Source organism: Brienomyrus brachyistius, chromosome 16 (assembly GCF_023856365.1).
Source record: "Brienomyrus brachyistius isolate T26 chromosome 16, BBRACH_0.4, whole genome shotgun sequence".
Lineage (NCBI taxonomy): Eukaryota > Metazoa > Chordata > Actinopteri > Osteoglossiformes > Mormyridae > Brienomyrus > Brienomyrus brachyistius.
The window spans coordinates 15,373,716-15,396,308 of record NC_064548.1 but is presented as its reverse complement, the minus strand read 5'-3'; the positions used below and the strand labels follow the sequence as shown (position 1 = coordinate 15,396,308).

Genomic DNA, 22,593 nt, shown 5'->3' with positions numbered 1-22,593 from the left:
TTTCTTTCTGACTCATGTGCAGATACTGTTCTAAGCTTTTTTTTTTTGCATCCTTCTTTTGCAGTAATTCCGGACTCGAAATTGATATTTTGGACATTTTCGGTTTTGAAGATTTCCAGAAGAATAGCTTTGAACAGGTAAAGACCCCCCACCCCCCAACACTGATTACCTGCCGCTGCAACTTGTTCTGTAATTAAATAACCGCAAAAGGTCAGAAGGGGAAAAAAAAAAAACAAATTCTATTTTTTGTCACCTATGTTTTTTTCCATCTGATGAACCTTAATTATTTTTGCTCTCTATGCTCCTCTATTCGTTTTCCTATCATACTACTTCTGTTCTAATGTTTCTACACCTTTGCCATTGTGAGATTCATATTCCTTAGTTCCGCCCCTCAGATGGCAGTATTTTCAGTTATGAAATAGTCTACTGTTCTTGTAACCTTAAGCGAGGTGTTTAACCTGAGTTGCTTCATTAAATTGCCAGTTGTGTAATTGTGCAAAGTGCGCAATTCTAAGCCTTATATATTGCTTTAGGAAGAAGCATCTACTAAACAACCAGGAAACTGCCCTGTGATGGGTTGGCGCCCCACGCTGGGCTGTTCCCTGCCTTGCGCCCATAGCCTCTGGGACCGGCTCCGGACCCATGTGTCCCTGAATAGGACAAGCGGTTACACAAGATGGATAGATGGATGGAACCACTAAGCTATTTAATTAAAAAATGAATCATTATACATCAGTAAACCTCCAAAATTCTGCATCTCACCAGCTCAAAATCATCATTTCATCACAGATATTTTAACTTGTTTACTACAAACCGACTTTTGAGGTTTCTTCAGCTCGCTGGGTTTGCGATGATTCAGAAGTGTGTGCAGTTCCTTAATCTTTTTTAGTCACCCTGTTTAATTTTATGTCTAGATTAGTGCTCTGTTAGCAATTTCACCACCACATAAACACACGTTTTTAAAAGCATGTAATTCTGCTCAAACACATCCTACCCAGAAACCTTCACAGCAAAGCCTACGGTTATATTTCTAAGAATTATATCTATAGTCTTCTTTGCAACAAAGCATGTAATTGTGCTTTCGGAAGACGCCTGAGCATTGCCCTGCCTGGGAGACAGACCTTGATGTGGTCTTGACAGCCTATTGGGAATGTGGTCACCTCCTCCAGTAGGAAGACTCGAGTGCTGAGCGAGTGATTTTTTTTTTTTCCACAGCTGGGCTTGGAGGCTCCAAGGAATTTCACACAGGCCGTCTAGGAAATGCAGAAACTGTCAGGCCTGGTCCGTACTCGATAGTGCCTTGCAGATTCCAGTGGTTTCTTAATTCTTAAGAAGGAACTGTGACTGGTTGGGTCCCTGTGCGACACGGCCAATCCCACCCCACTCCCTGCTCATGGCCACCTCCCAAAAAACAGAAGAAAAGAGAAACTTGGAGAATATGCACATATTTCACTTAGTTCCCAGGAAGTGTCCATGTGCGAGAGACTTACAGAGTTACTGTCAGTGCGGCCGAGCTGTGGGTGAGTCCCCCTGTGGAGACCCAGCGCTCTGTGCACTTTTTGGATCTTACTCGGAATAAAAGTGCCTTGCTATGACTTTCACATAAAACCAGAATAAGCAAGAATAAACCAAGATTACATATTCGACTCTTTGTAATTCTGTTCTGAAGTGGAGAGGGAGTCAGTATGTTCTTTGTTTCATCATTTAAATCCACTCTAAGAAGAGCTAGGAGGATGATAAGCTCTGATCCCAGCCCACGGGGCTGTAGTAGGTGCCTGAGATTACCAGCAGGATCATCGTTGCCTTCGTTGTTCTTACCAGGGATCTACAGCCTCTTAATCATTTCCGCCCGTGACGTGTATATTTACCGCGTCTCTCTTCAGCACCTGCTTCCTGTAGCTGAGACACACGATAGTGCTTGTGTGGGTGCCTTCTGAAAACCTTACCAGCAGCACTATGGCAGTGCTCTAAATCACAGGCTGTCTGAGGAGAGAAATGCTTACACAAGCTCCCCTGTGGATCGCTAAGCAGAGAGAGAGGAGCTGATGTCAATCTCCAGGATGGTTTTGCGTGACTGTTGATGGAGGATCGAATACCCCCCTTCCAAAGAACATATAAAAAGCTTATGACATTTAAAAAGGTTCTTACACCTTGTATGATAAACAGAAGCACCTGAAGTGAGTTCAAACTGTAGTGTTTACTCAATTGGCTGGAATTAGCGAGTCATCATACAACATCAGATTTTCCCATGTCAATCAGACATCTTTGTAAGCTTACTCTACAGTACAAAATCAGTCCCTCATTTAAGACTTGGATCAGTAACAAGTTTCTTCTCAAAGTTCCTCGAACCCTAACCCCCGTCCCTGCTCAGTCACTCTTTTATCCTCAATATACCATAATAAGTCACCAGAGAAACACAGACAGATTCAACATGATTAAGCTAAGATAACGTGAGTGAACAAGTGTGAATTTTGCATCATTGGGGAATAACTCAAATAGGTCTGTTTAGTGAACCACAGCATTAGTGAATCCAATCTTCTATGTTAGTGATGGAACCCTTACAACTCTTTCTTGTAGTGGATAAATCCACTCATTGCGTTCATTACCAATGTCCTACACAAACCACTATCAACTGTGCTTCATACCAATAACCTCTTCACTAACTGGAGTCTATGGTCTTATTAATCCCATCTCAATAGATAAAGCAAGGCTGTAAAGTGTCTATATATATATAGACGGTTTATATTAGCAGTTAGGAGCTACACCCTTAAGTACTTGCTAATTAGATCCTATATGATGACTTTCTACTCCGTTGAGGGAAATGTGTAAATGACTGCATGTGATTGAGGTGCTATTTTCTAGTCCATAAAATGAAACGATGGTTTTGGTATGTGGCGCAGTGTTTTGCTAAGGAACAACTATCCTTGTTTTCTGTGAAATTTGGAGAAAAAAAATGACGGGCTGTAGGTGTTGGAAGGGGGATGCCGGAGGTGTCACTGTTGGGATGTTTCATCAGAACCTGTAATAGTTGCTGACGTGGGGGACCGCGCACATATTGGAAGAGAGTGTATCCTGAGCAGAAGGCAGACAGGATTGGCAAGCGGTTGCAGGCGTGTGTGTAACACTAAGCTTAACAGCGTGTAACCCTAGAGTGCCTTAAGTTCCCCGAGGAGTGGTTGTTTTGAAAAACAAATAAATAAATAGGGGAGGTGTCCTCTGGGGTTTACTCTCTTCCAGACGGGGGACTTTATGTGCACTAATAAAAGCTCCATTACATCACCTCCCCCCTCCCCAAACCCCTCCTAAAACTCCCCTCCCTCCTCATTTGTACGTCTCCAATAGCCTATAAACATGACAGGGTTGGTAAAGTAGCAGCAGGTGAAGCAAGGTTATCCTCCTTGGACATTTAATGATCTCAAGGCCCAAAGTGGCCTGTGACTAAATACTGGCTTCCCCATAAAACAAAATAGCAATAATGTGATTTTTTTTTTGGTCTTTTTTTTACATGATGGCAGAAACCGTTTTGTAAATACTGTTCTGTGCTGGGTTTGTGGCATTAGTTTGTTCTCCTAATGCAGCACCACAACACACCATAAATCTGCGCTGAAGTGGTCCCAGATGTTATAAGTTTGCTTCTCCCCGTCAATTAATAAATAACAAGTAAATGGTGCTTCAGATATTGCGGCTTTAAATTACGTACTCCACCTGCACCTGCCAAGGATTGAGACTGAATAAAATATGCAGAATATTTGTGCTTAGATGGCTTTAAATATGCTTTTTATGTGTTTTAATCTATGGATTTGTTTCTGATATATATATTGGGTTTGCAACCGTGTTTAGTTTTGGACTCTCTGAGCTACAGCAATTATTATGTTTAACATGTTAAATGTGCAAAATGTCACGGATAAAACCTTGCTTTGATGATTAAGCTACCAATGTTTAATATTAAATATCAGCATTTGTATGTATCTCTATAGCTCTGTGTCAACATGACCGATGAGAAGATCCACCAATATATGATGGAAGTACTTTTCGTGGACGAGCAGAGGGACTGTCTACAGGAAGGAGTTGCTATGGAAACTTTGTACCATCCTAGAAACCAGTCCTCCATTCTAGATTTCTTTTTCCAGGTATTAGAATCAGTCTCTCACGAAGAACACTCTTTGCTCGCATGACTAAAGATGCAGGAACATGCCAGTCAGGCTCTGCTCTCACTGATCCTCCACAAACATTATTGTTCTCCACATTTTATATGTCATACAAGGAGAAGTTTTTATCATATGTCGTTAGTGTTATCGTTTAAATGTGTAGGTTTTTAGACATATTTCATGGTTATCATGGGATATAATTTATGAGAAATGACAATTTTATTGCCCTTTTATAGAGGAATGACTATAATGTACAATATGAGAGAATTCAGTAACTGCATGCTATATAATGACACAATGATTCCCCTTTATATCTTGGTATGGGCACTGCATAGTCTGGGGGCTCAGGATATAAATTTTGTAGATGTTTTTTACGAGGTCCTAAAGTTCCCGTCTCTGTCGATATGGTTAATGCCCGTACAGTACATTCAGGTCATTGTGACCAGGCTGTGACACAGCACTCAGTAATCCACAGGGATGTGAGGGGATCCTTTGTGAGCCTTTCCTCCACTCTCCCCAGGCACCCCACGGTCTGTTCTCTGTCCTCCATGTGGAGAGTCGCAGCTTCTGTCCAGAGGACCCGGCTTTCTACAGGAGGCTGCAGGCCAACCAGGATGCCGCCAGTGCGGCTGGGGTACTCCTATCCCCCAAAGACAGTAATGGCAACCCTCCAGCGGGGAGCCAGGGGCCCACATTCACCGTCACTCACTATGCCGGCACGGTGAGTTTGGTGTGGCCACCTGCTCCTACCATTCAGACAGCATATTATTTTGAATCAACAGCATTAGACACATATTATTACCTTGCCCATTATAAGAGAAATTTATCTTTCACTTGTCATAAACTTTTCAAACACAAAAAGAATGTTTTATATATACAGTCATCCCGCCATATTCAAGAGGGTTAGGCGTGGAAGGTCCCCGCAAATGTGAAAATCTGTGAATGATATTAATATTAAAGACGCAGTATGTGCATACACTAACAAATATTAAATAACAATCATTTTTATATATTATGATTTTAGCTGATCAAAATCATTTTCAGTTTAGTTTGTATATTTTTGGGTTGGTGTCTTCTGTGAGTTTCGGAGATCTCTCGCAAGCTCCAAAAATATTCCCATTTAATTGTTCACGGCTTGCGAATGACCGAAACCATGAAAGTCTAATTCACAGATCTGGATGGGTAAAGGTAATTGAATCCATGCTTATATAAGAAACTTTTCTTTTTACTTTTTCAGAAACACATTGCTGACTCTCTTTCTTTTGGTAGAGATGTCCATGTCGACATCAAAATATAACTTCTGACAGAAGATGTAAAAGGTGTGGATGCTAAAATATGACATCATAAAACACATGCAAATTACACAGTGTAAAATTCGTGCTTTCTGTTTAAATATTAATAATAGCGAATCACAGACATTAGGGCCTAGCAGAGTAAATCATAGAGTTCTATTACTGTTCCGTTGGTGCTATATCTACCAAGATAGCAATAAAATGTTATGTGCTACAGACTGAATCCTTCAGAAGACCAGGTACGAGTTTTCCAGTTTGTTTTAATAATTTTTTTAAAAAACAGAGTTTACAACACAAGATATATTTGATGCACTGCATACGCACATTTTTCAGTAGTAACATGTATCTTGCTCACAGTCTTTCGTGCATTTTGGACGTCTTGGTGTTGGCTCCTCACATTCTGTGCCACACATTTCTGCTGAGAGCATCAGACTAACTAAGAAGAACTTCCACGTGTGGTGATTGGTTGACAAGCTCCATTCGTATCTGCGAAATCTCCTGTTATGTGAAATAGCTCCGGACAGTACCTCAGTAGCTTATGTGTTCCCATTCTGAGGGACAGAAGCTTGTTTGCAGTTCCACTAGAGGTGATTCCCGTTGACTAAGTAGTTTACATTCTCTGCTGAGTTTTCCCTGACCACCCATGGTTTTCTGGCCCATGTGTGCGGGCCATAAAAATCCATTTTCCACCATATTTCTTGACAGCAGAGCTAACTCGCTGGAATAGTACTACAGTACGCGCTTCAGTGAGGTATTTTACCAGCAGTCAGCAATTCCCCATAAAACATCTAGCATCATAAATATGTGTGTTGGCACAGTAACAAAATAATAATGGGTTTTATTTATATACAGATATGTATATAAATATTATAAATGTATATTACTATATGTATATAATTCTCTCTGTTTAGTTATTGCTACCCAATTCTGTTTTAATAGCTACAAAACCTTGGTAAGAAGTACATTTTATCAAAATGTGTTATTTCACGTTTAAAGTGGTGACTTGTTTCCCTGTCCTTGGGTGGCTAGACAACCTACGACCTCACAGGATTACTAGAGAGAAACAAGGACAACTTCCCCCAAAGCCTTCTCCTTGTGATGAAATGTAAGTCTTACTTCAGCTCGTCCCTCATTTCTTACATCTGAATCTTTTCTTTAAAGTCTGAAGTTGTCTAAGAATGTAAAACAATTTGGTTAAATGTTTGTCCACAGGCACAAAATTTGTTTGTGTCAGCAACGTGCATTACAAAAAATGCTGATGTGCTACGAGGATTGGGACGCATTCATAATCATGCCAAAATACTTGCAGACAAGGAAAGACGTTAATTGCCCACCATAATTAACATCTTTGGGAAGTCAGATTCGCTCATTAACAATGTGTGAGGCTTTCTGTCGCATTGGGCCCTGTTTTATGGGGTTTTGGTCTGTCACCCGTATGTTTGTTCGGATATTAATTGAAGATTCGAGGAACAGGTACCGATTTGGAGAATGACGTGGGACAGAGGGAGAGGGTGGCTCGAGATGCACAAAAAACAAGTCTCACTGGGGACATTGATTAACATCATCACAACAATGTTGAGAGGACTCTATGAACACACTTCAGCCAGAATATTTATTTCACCATTTTTAAGAATGAAAGGTCAGTTTAGCTTGGGTGGGATTCAATGGAATCAGGGTTGGAATAGTTAACACTCTTGTAATTTTGATGTGCAGAGATAATTACCCTGGACACTTGTTTTAATTAGTGCTAAACATGTATGTCTCAATTTATTTTCTTTCACTGAGTCAATTCATCAACTCCCACACATGACCGATATTTTTGCATCGAACACTGTCCTCCTGGGGGGTTTCTACGGAAAGCGTCGTTCAAGTGGGGCTCGTGGAGAGGGGCTCTTTTCGGAAGCTTCCATGGTAGATAGGCCAATTCTCAATGGCCTCGATGCTGGTAATAGCCATATGATGTGAATTTCCACATGATCTCAGCCTCACATCTGGAGCCAATGTATATCCAGGTTATTTCGCTCTTTTCTCTGGACAGCCAGTGAGAACATCCTCATCAATCAAATGTATAAGTACAAGATGGCACATACTGGAGTGCTGCTTCCACCATCCAACTGCTTCAAGACTCAAGGGCATAGAGCTGGTCAATCTCATCATCAGCTGGCGTCGGCCTCTGCAGCCCTGGATGATAAGTACAGGGACATGAGCAAGGTCTGACTTCCTATACACTGCGGTACCCAAAGCCATGTTCTGAGTACGAAACACAGCAGATCCATTTCACTGGACTGCAAAATCCTTACCGTAACTCAAGGAACATCCTTGTAGAATGTAGATTTTTCCAATATTAAGCAATTCAGAAGTAAGGCTTGCACGTTGATTTAAAAGAAAAATTAAGCAAAACAGTACAGTACCTGCTTTTTACAAAAACAAATGTTTTCTATCAGACATTGAACACATAAGTTAAAAGCAAACAAAGTTTTAATTCCATCGAGTTCTTTTGTTATATATATATATATATAACAAACATATATATATTTTCCAATGTACCCTGTGAAGTTGTATAACAGTGTTTATGAAAGGCAGCTTTCTGCTGGAGTACAATGTCCGTGCTGAGGTTACGAAAGCCCACACATGTATTGGCACCTCTTGGGCTGCTCAGGGCAGATCAGGACACTTGCCACAGGTGGATAATAAGGTCATTATGTGCGGCTAAAAACAATCAGTGTCAAAGCCTGGTTTCCGCTCTGCCATGGGTACATTTCACATATGACCTGCTGGCAGAACAAATAGCCGCGGTCCCTATTTTTAGTCTCCTATCTGATGGAGGTCGCCTTCCAGTAACTTAAATTAGAAACCATTAATCTAGCCATGCTTTCCATTGGTCTTTATCGATCCAGACCCTTCCCTGTGAAAAGCACAGCTGCCAAATGACAGCATCCTGCTGGACCCACTCCCATTCTCCAAAATACATTTTTTTTTTATTATTATTATTATTTTTGCTTAACGAGCCATGCAAGTGAAGCATGACGCATTCCTAGGGATAAGAGGGTCGTGTGATGTCATGATGACCGACGGGAAAAAGTCACTTTATTATTGGCTGAAAACTGAGTGATTGGGCTTTTGGTTTCTGATTACATGACAAGTGACTCGTATTGGAAGTGCATTGCTGATGTACACAAATGATGTATCGTATACATATCTAAGTAAAAGAAATTCAAATATGAAAGCTTTCACTAATGTCAGGGGCACAATGCTGTAGTCATTCTCACTATTATGAAATCAAATATATCTGGACCGAACCATAATCTCAACTCTCACATTTATAGATTTGTGCCGTCTATGTGCCCAAGACCTTCGTAAATCACTGGAACAAAGGAATCCTAAGAAAGTTGCCCTAACCTTCCTCTCTGTGTTGTGTGCATTTATATTCTGGGACAGAAGGGGGCTGGTGCTTATGGCAATATATTCAAAAGAGATTCATTATAATCTGATTGCAGCTATTTTCTTTATGAAAAGCAAAATGAGTTTACAGTTTTTAGATAAGGCTGGTAATGAAACCTACAAATAACACAAGAGCTAAGCTGGAGAATCGGAAACTGCTGCGCTCAGGTACCGTTTGAATTTCCATTGAGTCAGTAAAGTCTAGATAAGAATTCAATCCTGTAGTCTATTCAGTATGTGTGTATGTTTTTTGAAGGTAGACTGTAAAATCTATAATTTGATGTATTGTGCAATATGTACTGAAAACTTGAGCGTAATAAGTCCAAAAGCGTTTATCCTCTCCTTATTAACTGGCCCTATCACCTTCCTTCACAAAATGAGTCTCTTGGTGCCACAAATGACTTCCTTTCATCTTCAGCTGTTTAGGAAATTGATGCCATTGTTTCTTTCAACTTGTCTCACGCCGGAAAGCTGCTGCAGAAGGATGGAATGACCTCCTTACTGCAAAGGCTGGAGGAAAACGGACGCATGACAGTGGCAGCTCAGCTGACGGTGAGCCCCAGAACTCGGGCGGCACGTCTGCCTTCCTCCATGCTGTTGTTGTCAGATTGCCATGGGGGTTGCGACAAGGTGGATGACTGTCTGTGTCCCTCTTTGGACTAGAATTCACTCTCTGAGATCACCAGCAAACTTAAAGGCTGTGCCCCTCACTTCATCCACTGCATGAAGCCCAACGGCAGCAAACGGCCTGACTTCTTCGACAGCCAATATGTTTCCTCTCAGCTTCAACATGTGGGTGTACTGGAGATGGTAAAGATGATCCGCTATGGATACCCTGTCCGACTGTCATTCAGCAGCTTCCTGGCCCAGTGAGTAGCCTCCCAAAATAATTCAGTGACATGTATAACATTGTAATTCAATGAGCTGGATGTGAGCACTGTGTGCTTTATTCTATCTGACAAACCCCGTTCCATTTACATTGGCTAAGGGTCATTCATTGAACTGTGATCATCCTTGGGAGGCATGAAAACATCAAGTGATCAGAAGGTGACCAGAAACAGCAATGGAAATCCTCCAAAGTGTAATTGTTCAGAAGGGACAGATAAACAGATAGGACTGCTTTGCTAAATTATGCTGATTTAAATTGCATAATCAGTCGTTTCTGAAAAGCATTAAATATGTCCTGATTTGTTTTGTCCCCAATAATTTAGATCAAAGTTGTGACACCGACAGTAAGACCCATAGCAGCCAACTGACATTTTTCATTCCTGTTATGTCAAACACTTGAGTTTTTATTTTCATTTGTTCAAACAGCCCTTTGATTTTTTTTCAGGGGATGTTAAGTTTTCATGTTTAGTCTAAATTCTGTCCACACACTCTGCTTTCCATTATCCCCAAAAAGAAAAACGTTCCTTAACATGCCTGCTGGTTGTGGCTCGCTTTCCTCGTCGCATGTTTCTGTTCACTGTTCGACATCCTTCTGTAATCATTAGTTTGAAACTTTCCACATACTTCTTTGTAGAGGTCACCAAGCTACGTGTCAGTCCAAAAATGCTGTGAAGATGTACAAGTATGATGTAACTTTCATGAGTGTGATGATCTGATGTCAGGATACCCTCAGAAAGGTTCAGAGTGACCTGCTTTTGTACCAGGGTGGTTTCGCTTTGATAATGCGGAAAAGCTGCAGAGGAAGTATGCATTTCAATTCCCCTTCTGTCACATTGGCTTTTGGATTGTGATGTTCAGAGTGACAGAAACTGCAAGCCTTGCTGGGTTTTTTTTTTCCTTGTCTTTTGTCAGGTCAACATAACCTAAGATTCTGACAGCACAACATGGAGCAGCTGAGAAACTCTCATAGCTTATCATATAATCACTATTTCACCTTCCGTCCAGGTGGAACAGAATACTCTGTTCCGAACATAGGGGGTTTGAGCAAATTAACTGAAAGGGCTTCACCGAGCTCATTTTCTCTGAATGTACTGTGATTATGGCGTATGTGACATTGACAGGACTGGGAACTGGCACTGAGGTGTCAACGAGGCACTTGCAAAGTGTTGAAAAGATCTTCCTCGTCCTCTCACTCTGTTCTTTTGAACAGCTTGCAGAAATATAGGACAGCTTTCAATACCTTGGTAGATGCAGAAACAGATGAAAGAAATATAGTTCTTCCGTTACTTCTATGGTCTTGGATGACAATCAAAGCAAAAGGATAAGAAGTTGCAGTAAACATCATTAATCTTTTGCCAGTGCTAAAGGAGTGGGTCTGTTCTCTTTTCAAATTTAGAGATAAAATATAGACCACCTTCAGTACATTGTTTCAAACAAGTCTTAAACAGCAGGGATAAAGCCCAACAGAATAGAGTTAGAATGGCAGTTTTCAATTCCCGAAGTAGGCGAAGGGGTGGAGCTTTCAATTTACCATGCCAGACTCTCATACAGCTTGATTGGTTCTCATAAATAGTCCTTATTTTCCCCAGAGATTCCCAGTGCTTGCTGCTCTCATCCTATATTCTTAAATTACGCAAGTTATTTATATTCCGAAATGCACAATGCACTGATAGCTCCTGAGATTTATATTCCAACAACACGAGAAGCCAAGGCCTTGAGGCACGAAGATGGCATTCCCGATAAGGTTATTCTCCACAAACAACTTGATATGTCCGTATCCATTATCCATTATCCTACTAAGGTCTGCCATTTTTCTTAATGCATATAGAAATCCCCCTCAATCGGCCATGGTTAATTGTATGTCTGTTTCCTGCGCTGTTATGTATTTGAATAGTTAACGTCAATGCCCTTCTTAAGGGCTTGGCAGGGACGGTCAGCTGAGGGGAGTAGTGGAGTAGTTTTCATGTAAATTCCTCTTTGCAGAGGTCATGTGGATTTGCACTGGCTTTCCCAGGAAGTGACTTTCCATTTACGCCTATTCATCTTTCTGGAGCACGTTGTGTGTGGAGTTGAAGAAGCTGTTGAAGGTGTTTTACATCAGAGATGAAGATTAATGAAGTTATATATGAAGATTAATATGGGAACATAACATGGCCTAGTGATCCACGGTGGATATTCTTCCTCCTCACCATAAAACGATATTTGTTTGCTGTATATTATTTAAGTACATTTATTTAGATGTCTTCTCCTGACATTCCCTTCCCTTGGTTAAAAATTTGTGTTCGCTTTCAAAAAAAAAAAGAAATAGGGAAAGAAAAAAAAAATCACGTTTGCTAACTTCTAATGAACACTAAGTACATCTTGGTGAATCGCTTTGTGCTTGCTGCCATCTCTACACATCTGTAGAAGACCGACTCTGACCGTTGGGTATTTCTGAATCGTTTGTTGCATGATATTTAAAGATCTCTGTAAATGGTTAGGGCCTGGCTCAGGCATGCCTGTGAAGCCACCTGATGTTACGTACAGCACTTACATATACCTTATATGCCATAGATTAGGTTACTTTGCAGTAATATGTCAAAACAAATTAACATCAGTGTTTATTTTTTCTTCACTGTCAAATCATACCCAAGCAAAGCATTCTTGCTTTACAGTAAATATATCACTCAAGGACAGCCACTCATGCAGCTTGTTGTGTTTTTTTTCTGTGCTTGAAGGAAAATATTTTCCAGTGACTGAAAGACCACTGTGCTGTTTTCATGCGCTACGTTAAGCTGCTTACTAGTTTGTTATTCAGCTTGAACAAACAGAATAAGTGCTTAGGGAACTTAAGAGTTATAAATCACATTCCCGTCCTAAGTATATTAGCAATGTTTACCTTCCACTTCTCCGTACCAATATACTCTTGCCATTGAACATGACGTGTCAACAACAACAAAAGAGTTCCTGTAAGGCCAGTCAATAGGTTTTGCGCACCTCAAGTTTCTGCCACTTTTCCATTTATTTCATGAACTGCAGCTTTGTTATTCGTGTTAAGCTTTGGAAAGTTCAGTGAACAACTATAAATGAAAATTAAACTCAAATAAAGTTTCGTTTATAACATGGAAAGATTCTAGGCTGTCCTTTAATTTTAAATGCACTAGTTAACTGTTTCATCCCATGAAACAGAGCACTATTTAATTTCCCCCCTGCCTCGAGTTTTCTCTGCTGCTGTTACTGCTAGACGAGGTTAGTTTGATTAGTCAAAGATATGACGTTTTTTTTGCTAATAAAGGCGCTCAAATGGAGAACATTCTGTAAATTAGTTTGCTAGCAAAGTATATTCATTGTTTTTTTAATAAATGCTGAGGGAGTGACATGCAAATGTACAGAATCTCAGTGTGTGCACAAACTTTTGATGGGTAGTGCATGAAGATTCATGTATCCGCCCCACTTTCCGTTTGGTATTTATTTTTCTGTTCCATTTGAGCCGTTTGTCTACTTTTCAGCACTCTGGACAATATAGAACTCCCGTGTTTCAGTATGTGTTTGCATACGCGTGTACACACATAGATGATGTCCTTCTTCGTAAACTGTAGAGGACAAGTCAGGTAAAGCTATATTCACGGTTCACAGTTGATCTTTGGAAGAAAGGAAGAAAGTCATTCAAGGTTTATTCATGAGAAGCGTGATATTTGATATTCTCCGGTAGTTTTGTGGGAAAAGCAGCCTTCTGAAATATATCGGATATATGTAATATATTACAGCTAGCTGTCAGCTTAACATCATTTGAGTCAATGCTCATATAGTCCGATGAGTTTAAAGATATCTCCGTTTTCCATAACAAAGTCTGATAAATTATCTTGTTCGACTCTCGTCTGAGAGTCTTTCTCCTTCTGACTCCCGGGGGCAGGGCGGTGGGATATGTGGTGCACCTTTGCCTCCACATCACTATTTGGAGTTGGGTTACTAAATGATCACAAAACAAGTCAGTAACATGCATGCTTGACACTTGATACCGAACACAGTGCATTTCAACGCAGGGATACGTCTTAAAGAGCTTGCGATGCAGTCTAAAAAAAAATGTCATTGATATCCCTGTATACTATTTGTCGTCTGGGTGTACGCCTCACACTGGGACAAATGAGGACTTCTGAGTTATTTTGGGGAACATGAGGAACTTATCAATATCCCAGATAGAAAATATGAGTTGGTGTCGCTTTAAGAGGTTATTAAAGTCCAAGCTAAATTATTTGGTACTAGGAGGAACATGAAGGATGTGGATGCACTTTTAATAGCCTCCAGCCCTGTCGTGAATTGAGCCATCAGTCTACTTTCCCCGAGAAATTTAGAGGGAAATAATTGATTTTTCAGATAATTAGAATGTAATCTACAAGGTCCTTCTTCTAATGAAAAGCAGTATGACATATGTTAATATATGTTAATGGTGGTATAATGGTCTATATACATACACACACACACACACACACACACACACACTGAGTGGCCAGTTTATGAAGTACATCTGTTTCTTAACACAAGCAACCTGCTTCTCCACACAGTGAATCATGTGTCTGCAACTACGTAACTACAGCATAAATACACGATAGGAGATTTAATTACCATCTGCCTAAGCATTAGAATGGCTAAGATGCACGATCAAAGCGATTTTGAACATGTGATTGTTGGTGCCATTTGTGGTGGCGCCAATATGTCAGAAACAGGTTCGTTCCTGGGACTGAAACACAATCAAATGTCTAGTTTCCGGAGGATGGTGCAATAAACAAACAAACGAATAAACAAAACGCATTGAGTCAGTAGCAGTTGTGAGGGTAAATACACCTCGTTAATATGAAAGGTCAGAGGACAATGGTCAGACTTGTTAAATGAATGGCGACAAATACTAAAATAATAGCTCAGTCCAACAGAGGCATGTCAAGTTTGTAATCGTGAAGATGTTCTGGAGGCAAAACTGAGACTTGACTGGTACTACTCAGGTGTATCTAATGAAGTTACCGCTGAGTGTGTATGTATAATTTACTTGGTTGTGGAACATATGCTGGATAATGTGGTATTGTGTGAATTCACAATACACATTTCACAGTCCGCTGCGGTTGCTTTATTTTCTCTTATTCGGGATGCAGTATATTATTTGATTCTTATAAACCAGACACTGCTAAGATCAGTTCAGGGAATGAGGGAATTCATGTCGGAATCTTGCAGTTATGAAGATCCTGGTTTCATCTGGTTACATCCTATATCTGGCTTCATTTTACCTTTAACATTTTTTAAGATAAGTTAATCGGACGGCCTCCTGTTACACTTTACCTGGAAACATGTTTATAGTTCAGGAGTCTCAGAGAAAAATGGGAGAGAGAAGATAAAGGGTCACTATCTAGCTCCTCAGAACTGCTAGCAGTGTCAAAACGCATCCCACATCCAGAATGCTTGATTATTTCCTTTAATTGTTCTGTCCCTTTTTATGCCTTAGAGCTGTGTTTCCCAATCCTTTCCCCAGGGACACGCAAACAGTCCAAGGTTTTGCTGGATGGAACAAAAACACGGACTGTCTGGGGGTCCCCGAGGACTGGGTTGGGAAACACTACTTTAGAGTTTATCATCCAAAAGGCAAAGAAAGTGAATTAAGAAACACATCAAGAGCTTCACTTCGGCATAGCGATAAATAATGTCATGTGACTTGTTTATTCGAACTGCTCAGCTGCCCCTTTGTATGTCAGACCGACTGAGTCTGTCAGACACAAAAAGCCTTTGTGAAAATGGTATCCATTCAAACAGACTGATTATTTCCTGTGCCACCCTAGATACCAGGATTTGGCTGCCACCATTCTAAAAGACAAGAGAATGTCTTCTGTGGAGGAAAAGTGTCGCCATGTTCTACAGCACTGCAAGCTCCAGGGATGGAAGGTTTGTAACCTTTAACCCTTCTCCCTCCGAAAGATGTACATCTGCCAGAAGGTCCATCCTTACCTGAAGCACTTAGTTCGTGGTTAAAATTCTTTTTTTCCTTCATTATTATTTTGTTTTATATATATATATATATATATATATATATATATATATATATATATATATATATATATATATATATATATATGCAGGGGAAGACTGATGTCTTCAGAATATATAGAGAAAATGTATAAATCACATTTTTACAGGAAGTACTAGACATGCTAGAAAATATAGAACAAATGACAATTTCAGACTATAAGATCCATATTTTATAATGCAGGTGGGAGCACTTTTTGTCCCCTGTTTAATACAGGGGTCGTGTAAAATTCACACGCTGATATTCCACTCCTAATGAAATATGTATTTACTGCTGGAGAGTCCGTAAATAATAAAATAAAGTTTTATCTCTTTGGGATTGGAGAAAAAAAAATGGGACCCACCCAAGTGCTGCACTGAGAAAAAAAACGATGAAGTGGTGCATTAGTGAGTTATCAGTGATCAAGACGTTACAACGGCTGTAAACCCCATCCGGCGTATGTCAGGCTATGGAAAGAATTTCCGTGGCATTCGCCAGTGCAGCATAAACAGTGACACACTACTTGCTATTGGCACTCGCTTATGCATCTTTGTCCAGAAGCGTTTATCCAGGCTGGCGGCCATTGAAAATTAGCATCACTTGGTGTAAATGAATCAGAATGTAGTTAGACTTAGTACAGTTTTCATATTGAAGAGCACTGGCTGGACGCTGGTTCTAAAAAAGCATTAACACAATCAATGTGCAACCTACACACATGAATCTTTTTTTATTTTATGATATCTGAAGCACGTTAGGTACGTTCAAACACATGGGATAGTGAGTTTAATGTGTCATTTAATATGTTGAAACCCGCTGCCTTTTCAGCCCATACATTTGCTTCACACACTACAGGTATCGTTCTTATCTAGGGCTCAGTTCCTCTGTCCCTGCGAGCGATAAGTCAGTCCTGTGCTTGTCTGTGTGTGAGGGCAGCTGGGGAAATCAGTGTCTCGTGCCACATGATTGTAATCTCCTTTCTCTTGCTGCAGTAACTGTGCAAAGACTCCCTTCATAATCCTTCCCCTTGTCTTATACACACACTCGCGAAGCCGCACAGAAACACAGACACACGCGGTGTCTGTTCCCTCCGTCCAAGCTGTCTGCCAAGCTGACATTGAAGACCTTGTCCCAGCAGAATGTCATTACTATGGGGGAGAGGAAGAAGATTCCTTACGGTATAACAGGGTTCCCCATAGTACCCCCCAAAATCCTTCAGCTAAAATAAAGGAAGCTGGCGTAAATGCAAGAGAATTTTTAGCATTTCTGATAAACCCCTAATTGGAATCCATTGAAAATATTCAGTATTGGGCATCTCAGGTACAGAAGCTACAAATCCAGACCAAGATTTTGTTTCTACCAACCAGCTGATGTCTCCATGACTGTGACTCTTTATGCTTAACGGCTTGGTAGAAACAAAATCTTGGTCTGGATTTGTAGCTTCTCTACCTGAAATGCCCAACACTGAATATATGTTTTCGTTGTTGTCATTGTTGTTTTTGATTTCATTTACTCTTTTGCCAGAAATTGTACTATTATTCAAGGGCGTCCTATATATATAGCGGCGTACATAATACTCTCCGGCTTCCCCCAGGTTTCTGTGTTTCTCGTTTTTTTTTCTATAAAACCCCCCAGAGAATGTTCTTAGGGCAGCCCTGGGCTCCAGACACAATTTCTTAACCCCGGAAAACCTGCCACACACATGTATTTGCACACAAGGTCAAATGAGCGGCAGGAAGACGAATGGGATGTCAGAGGGTGAAAGGCGCACGCTTGTACAATGGGGCTCGCAGCGCCAATTCGGCACCCTTGGCAGCCCATGCAGCTAAGGGGCAAAGGGAAAGTGTGGACAGAGAGATGGTGCTGGGATGTAACACCCTCAACTTCCAAGATGCAGGATATACAGTATAAGCATGTCCCTCCTCTGAAGATGTTACTGATATCTGAGTTTTTTTTTTTTTTCACTTGGCCTGTTGGCTTTCTGACTCTTAAGGCTAGCTAGTAAAGCTCATGCCTTGTTCTCATTAACTTTATAATTATGTTTATGGAGTTGACTCATGGCCAAATGACAGTTCTTTTCTCTGGGACAGTTGCACGAGGTATCGGTAGAAACAGCACTCTGGTCTAATTTCTAAACTTAGAGAGCGTTCTCTTTTACTTGGAAGTCACATACAAATCGGCACAGGTGTGGCATACAATGGAAATGAGAAATGTGATTGAGAATCTCTCATTAAACTTAATTATGTTCTTGTGAAGTATGCCAGTTTTTTTTTCCTTTTTGATTTTCTGAATTGAAAGGCTGTTTTAGTTGCTATCTATGTTTTCCAGTTTATTTTAGAAGATTTACACCGTAAAATCATTTAGGGCACTGATGGTATTTCTCCACTTTCCAGATCGGACAGACCAAGGTGTTTCTGAAGTTCTGGCAAGCCAAGCAGCTTGATGAGCATTGCCACCAGATGCAAAGAAGGATCATAACGTGCCAGAAAGGTAACATTAATTGATTTCATTATTTTTTTGTTAATTAAGGACCAATCCAATTACAGTACATCCTATCAACTGAAATGCTTTACTAAGCACTACATCAGTCAGCCTTATGGTGACTGCCTCATTAAAGGGAAATTAATGTATTTCTAGCAACGGAATACATAACGACATTCAAACAACACAATTATGCATCTCACATGTTAAATATTCCCCTCTGAAGCTTTGGGGTTAATGCAAATGTACTGTATTTATGTAAATGTACTGTATTTATGTAAATGTAGTGTATTTATATTTTCTGTCACTTTTCCTGTAATATGCACCCCTCCACCTTTTATTCGTGCTTTTATTATGTTTTCCACGAAATGGAAAATATTAGACATTGATTAAAATGTCCACTGTAATAGCAAGTTGTATGTTTGTGTAGTAAAAATTCTAGAAGGGAATTGGCATGTCTTATGTGATGTCATAGTGAAAATGAATCATTATTACTTTTCCATGGATCGACAATGTTTAACCGTTAATATCAACATTGTAGATAGTAATTTAAAAACTCTAAGAACCAGTTTCTTCTTTCACTGTCCCAGACTATAGGATCCATATTTTTTTGCACTGCTTTCTGTGCTGTTCCTTTATATTATGTTATGTAAAGTTATTTAGGAATAGTGCAGTGTAGCTAAGTGCATTTCATGTCTGAAGCATGTAATAACTATGCATGTTGCCATGGCAGTGGTGTGCAGCTGGTTCTGTGTCGCTGTGTGATGTGTTTCCTTATGTGTGTTTCATGTAATAACTATGCCTGTTGCCATGGCAGTGGTGCGTGGCTGGCTGGCCCGAAAACGCATGAGCTCCCAGAACCTCTCATGCGGGTCGGAGGAGCAGAGCCAGATGGCGTACGACGGCCCCGTTAGCCAGAGCGACGTTGCCCATAAGATCGGCGACCTTCGCAAGCAGCTAGCCAGCCTGCGCCTTGTGGACCCACAGGAGTTAGTGGAAAAGGCCAGGGAGATCCACACAAGGTAACTAACCAAACCAAATATACGAGTAGTCAGATGATGCTGTGGTTAACTGTGTGATGACTGTACACTAGCAATCACCAGTGGACCAGGTCAAAACCTACTCTGAATTGACTTGACTTGACTTGAATTGAAATTAATTGAATTGAAACTTTATTTCCCATTTACACAGGTACAGAGGTACAAGTCTTATAAAATGACAAACACATGACAACACATCAGACTCATCTCATACAGAAAGACCTTCTTCAGATGTTTTTTTCCATAAAATTAAAATGAACTTCAATACACAAAAGGTAACATATGACTCAGAAGCAAAGGCAGATAAAAAATAACGAGGTGTGTCCATGACTCCCCTTCCAACCCTGGTGGCTGACATTTTTGAAGAATTAAAGAGTAAATGTGGACAATTTGTGACAGGGACTTGTTACTAGACAGCTGACAGTGACACAAGTACTGTGTAGGTGTACAGTATGAAGCCCTAGACCAGGGGTGGGCAATCTTACCTCGAAAGGGCCGGTTTATGTGTGGGTTTTTGCTGCAACTCCCTAATTAGAGGACTGATTGGCTGAAGAATTCTCACACCTGGGTTTGAACCGCTGGCCTAAAGGTTACCCCCAAAACCCGCATACACACCGGCCCTTTGCGGATAGGATTGCCCACCCCTGCCCTAGACAATATGTCACTAGGCACTACAAAGTAATTTTGTTACACATATTTTTGAGTGGCGTTTTTGAATTAGCCCTCTTAAACAATCCCTTTACAGTTGACGATGCTCTGAAACAACGTGCCACTAAATTATCTCTCCCCCCAATCCGACATGTGAGTTTATCTCGTCTACTCCGACAGTCAGCTGTGTCTGCTTTGGTATTATCAGATGACTGCCCCAGATGCAAGTAATAGTTGTTTTTTTCCTCTTGATGCAGCCAGTGGAACACAGTTACCTGACAAATATTTACTGCTTCCAGGCCAGGGCTGTTCACTGTTATATCCTTGAGTATCTCTTGGTGTGCGTGTGTGTGTGTGTGTGTGTGTGTGTGTGTGTGTGTGTGTGTGAGAATGTGCATGCGTACGTATGTCCTTTGCTGATCTAAGCACAGGTCCTGAACACGCACTCATTTTCTATAAGGGGATTAACAGAAAGTACAGAAAGAACCTTCAGTTCAGTCTTTCATTTACTGTAAATATGTCATTGATCTCAAAACAGAGATAACTAACTAACAATAAGTATACTGTGCAAATTTGAGTATTTAATCCAATCCAATAATTTTTTAACTGGTACTTTGAAAGATGGGCTGTTTAAAAGTTTCTCGAACGGCATCATCTACAGACAATTAGTTTAAAATATTAGTTAATTAATTAATTTGTTTGTTTGTTTTCATAATTTGCCCAATTATTGATTCATTGATAATGAACTACATCTTGTTTCTCTGTTAGAGTTAAGGTTTCCGTGTCAATGCATTTCATCTATGATGTATCACCCTAATTGAACAGACATCATCACATAACATTTAATCTGTTTAATTAATTGTATAGTAAGAAGTACAAAACATCGACATATCTATGTTTGTCTCTCTAGTTAGATATTCCTGTTAATTAGCTAGGAGGTGCTTCAGTTTAATGAGGCAGCTGTGCTGGAGAAAATACAATTAAACATTGGGGTATAAGCAAATTATCCATTGAGTTTCTCTCTTCCACGTCTGTTTTTGGTGGCAAAACAGAGGAGACATCTGCCAAGGCAGCCACAGTCTGAACAGGAAGGGGTGGGTGGGGGGGTGTGACTGCCATAGGATGGCGGGGGGGTCAGTTGAGAGCAAAATGCCGTCAGTGTTGCTCACATATCGATGACCTCAAACATGACAGCGATCTTTAGTCCAGACTCACAAAGTTTTGTGTTTTAACCTGGGATCTGAAATCAGAAGCTGACATGCAGTGATGTGCAGAGAGCTAATCAGAGCTGTCCTCTGCCTCTTTTGGTTTAAAAATGACAGATGGTACTCCTAGATTAAAATGCAGATATAAAACTAGAGATTGCATGTTACATTACTATAGGAAGTTGATTAAATTAATCAACAATTAAAGATATTTGTGCACAATTCCATATGTTAGGCAACCAGTTCATGAATGAATGTTTTCAATAAGCAATGTACTAATTTGTGATTTATTTTTAAAGAAGATTTATTCTAACATTCTTTTCGTCTTGCAATCTGGGATTATATAATTCCTTGGTAAGACCCCACCTAGAACACTGTGTGCAGGCTTGGTCATCATACCTTATGAAGGACATTGCTGCCTTGGAGAGGGTGCAGTGTAGGGCTACGAGAATGACTCCTGGTCTTAGAGGAATGTCTCATGAGGAGAGGTTAGCTGAGCTGAATCTGTTTAGCCTCGAGCAAAGGAGACTAAGAGGGGATATGATCCAGGTATATATTAGTTAATATTAGTTTAAATACTAGAACTGGTGGCCGTAAGTGGAAATTAGCAGGAGAACATTTTAAACTGAATCTGAGGAAGCACTTCTTTATAGAGCGTGTAGTTGGAGTATGGAATAGTCTTCCTGCTAGTGTAGTGCAAGCTAAAACCCTGGGTTCCTTTAAATCAGAGCTAGATAGGATTATAACAACTCTGAGCTATTAGATGAGTTCTCCCCAAACGAGCTTGATGGGTCAAATGGCCTCCTCTCATTTGTAAATTTCTTATGTTCTTAATAAGAATATGATTATCGATTATATATGTAATATATGGTCATGAGAAGCAAATGGTTATAGAAATTTACCCAAAAAAAATCCATAAACACATCTTCTACAGATATGTTACATCTAGGTCTACGCTAGAAGCTTTGTGTTACGTGGGAGAGAGATTTGTTGTTTATGCAAGATAAAAGGGAAAAAAGGAGGAAAGAGAGATTCAATTATGTCCACATGAACAGTCTCATTGTTGCCATTTTGAATAATGCATATGGGTATTATTTTGCTCTCCCAGGGATGCAAACAAGAGTGTGAAGGTCAACGAAGACAGCACAGAGAGGAGTCGTATTCTGAAGAACTTCTGCTCCAGCTCCGTGCCCCTACCCCTAGCCGTAGACAGCTTGATACATTCTGCTGCTGGGTTATCAATCAAGCCCCCATCCCAGCAGACAGAAGGAGGGGGAGGCGGCAGTTGCCTGTCATCTCCAAGGAAACAGCCTCCTCCCAAACCAAAGAGAGACCCCAACACCAGGCTGAGCACCTCCATTGAGGCTGTCAGTACCTCCCTGTCCATCTGTCCCCAGAACACACTTGATGGTCAGTGTTTGCTAAGGC

The 22,593-nt window shown here is 40.4% G+C and overlaps 1 protein-coding gene across 3 annotated transcripts in view; it reads left to right on the top strand.

The window, feature by feature from the left end:
* LOC125710073 (unconventional myosin-XVI-like) overlaps positions 1–22,593 on the top strand; it is a 99,263-nt gene that overhangs the window by 61,513 nt on the left and 15,157 nt on the right. For all 3 annotated transcript variants that reach the window (XR_007382909.1, XM_048979275.1, XM_048979276.1), the window contains exons 21-31: positions 65–137; positions 3,978–4,130; positions 4,669–4,869; positions 6,470–6,545; positions 7,479–7,651; positions 9,353–9,433; positions 9,545–9,750; positions 15,571–15,673; positions 18,185–18,281; positions 19,090–19,294; positions 22,274–22,575. Coding sequence is in view for 2 of the 3 variants with exons in the window: in XM_048979275.1 (XP_048835232.1) it covers positions 65–137; positions 3,978–4,130; positions 4,669–4,869; positions 6,470–6,545; positions 7,479–7,651; positions 9,353–9,433; positions 9,545–9,750; positions 15,571–15,673; positions 18,185–18,281; positions 19,090–19,294; positions 22,274–22,575 (1,670 nt within the window). In the remaining variant the exon portion in view is untranslated. The remainder of the gene's footprint in view (positions 1–64; positions 138–3,977; positions 4,131–4,668; positions 4,870–6,469; positions 6,546–7,478; positions 7,652–9,352; positions 9,434–9,544; positions 9,751–15,570; positions 15,674–18,184; positions 18,282–19,089; positions 19,295–22,273; positions 22,576–22,593) is intronic.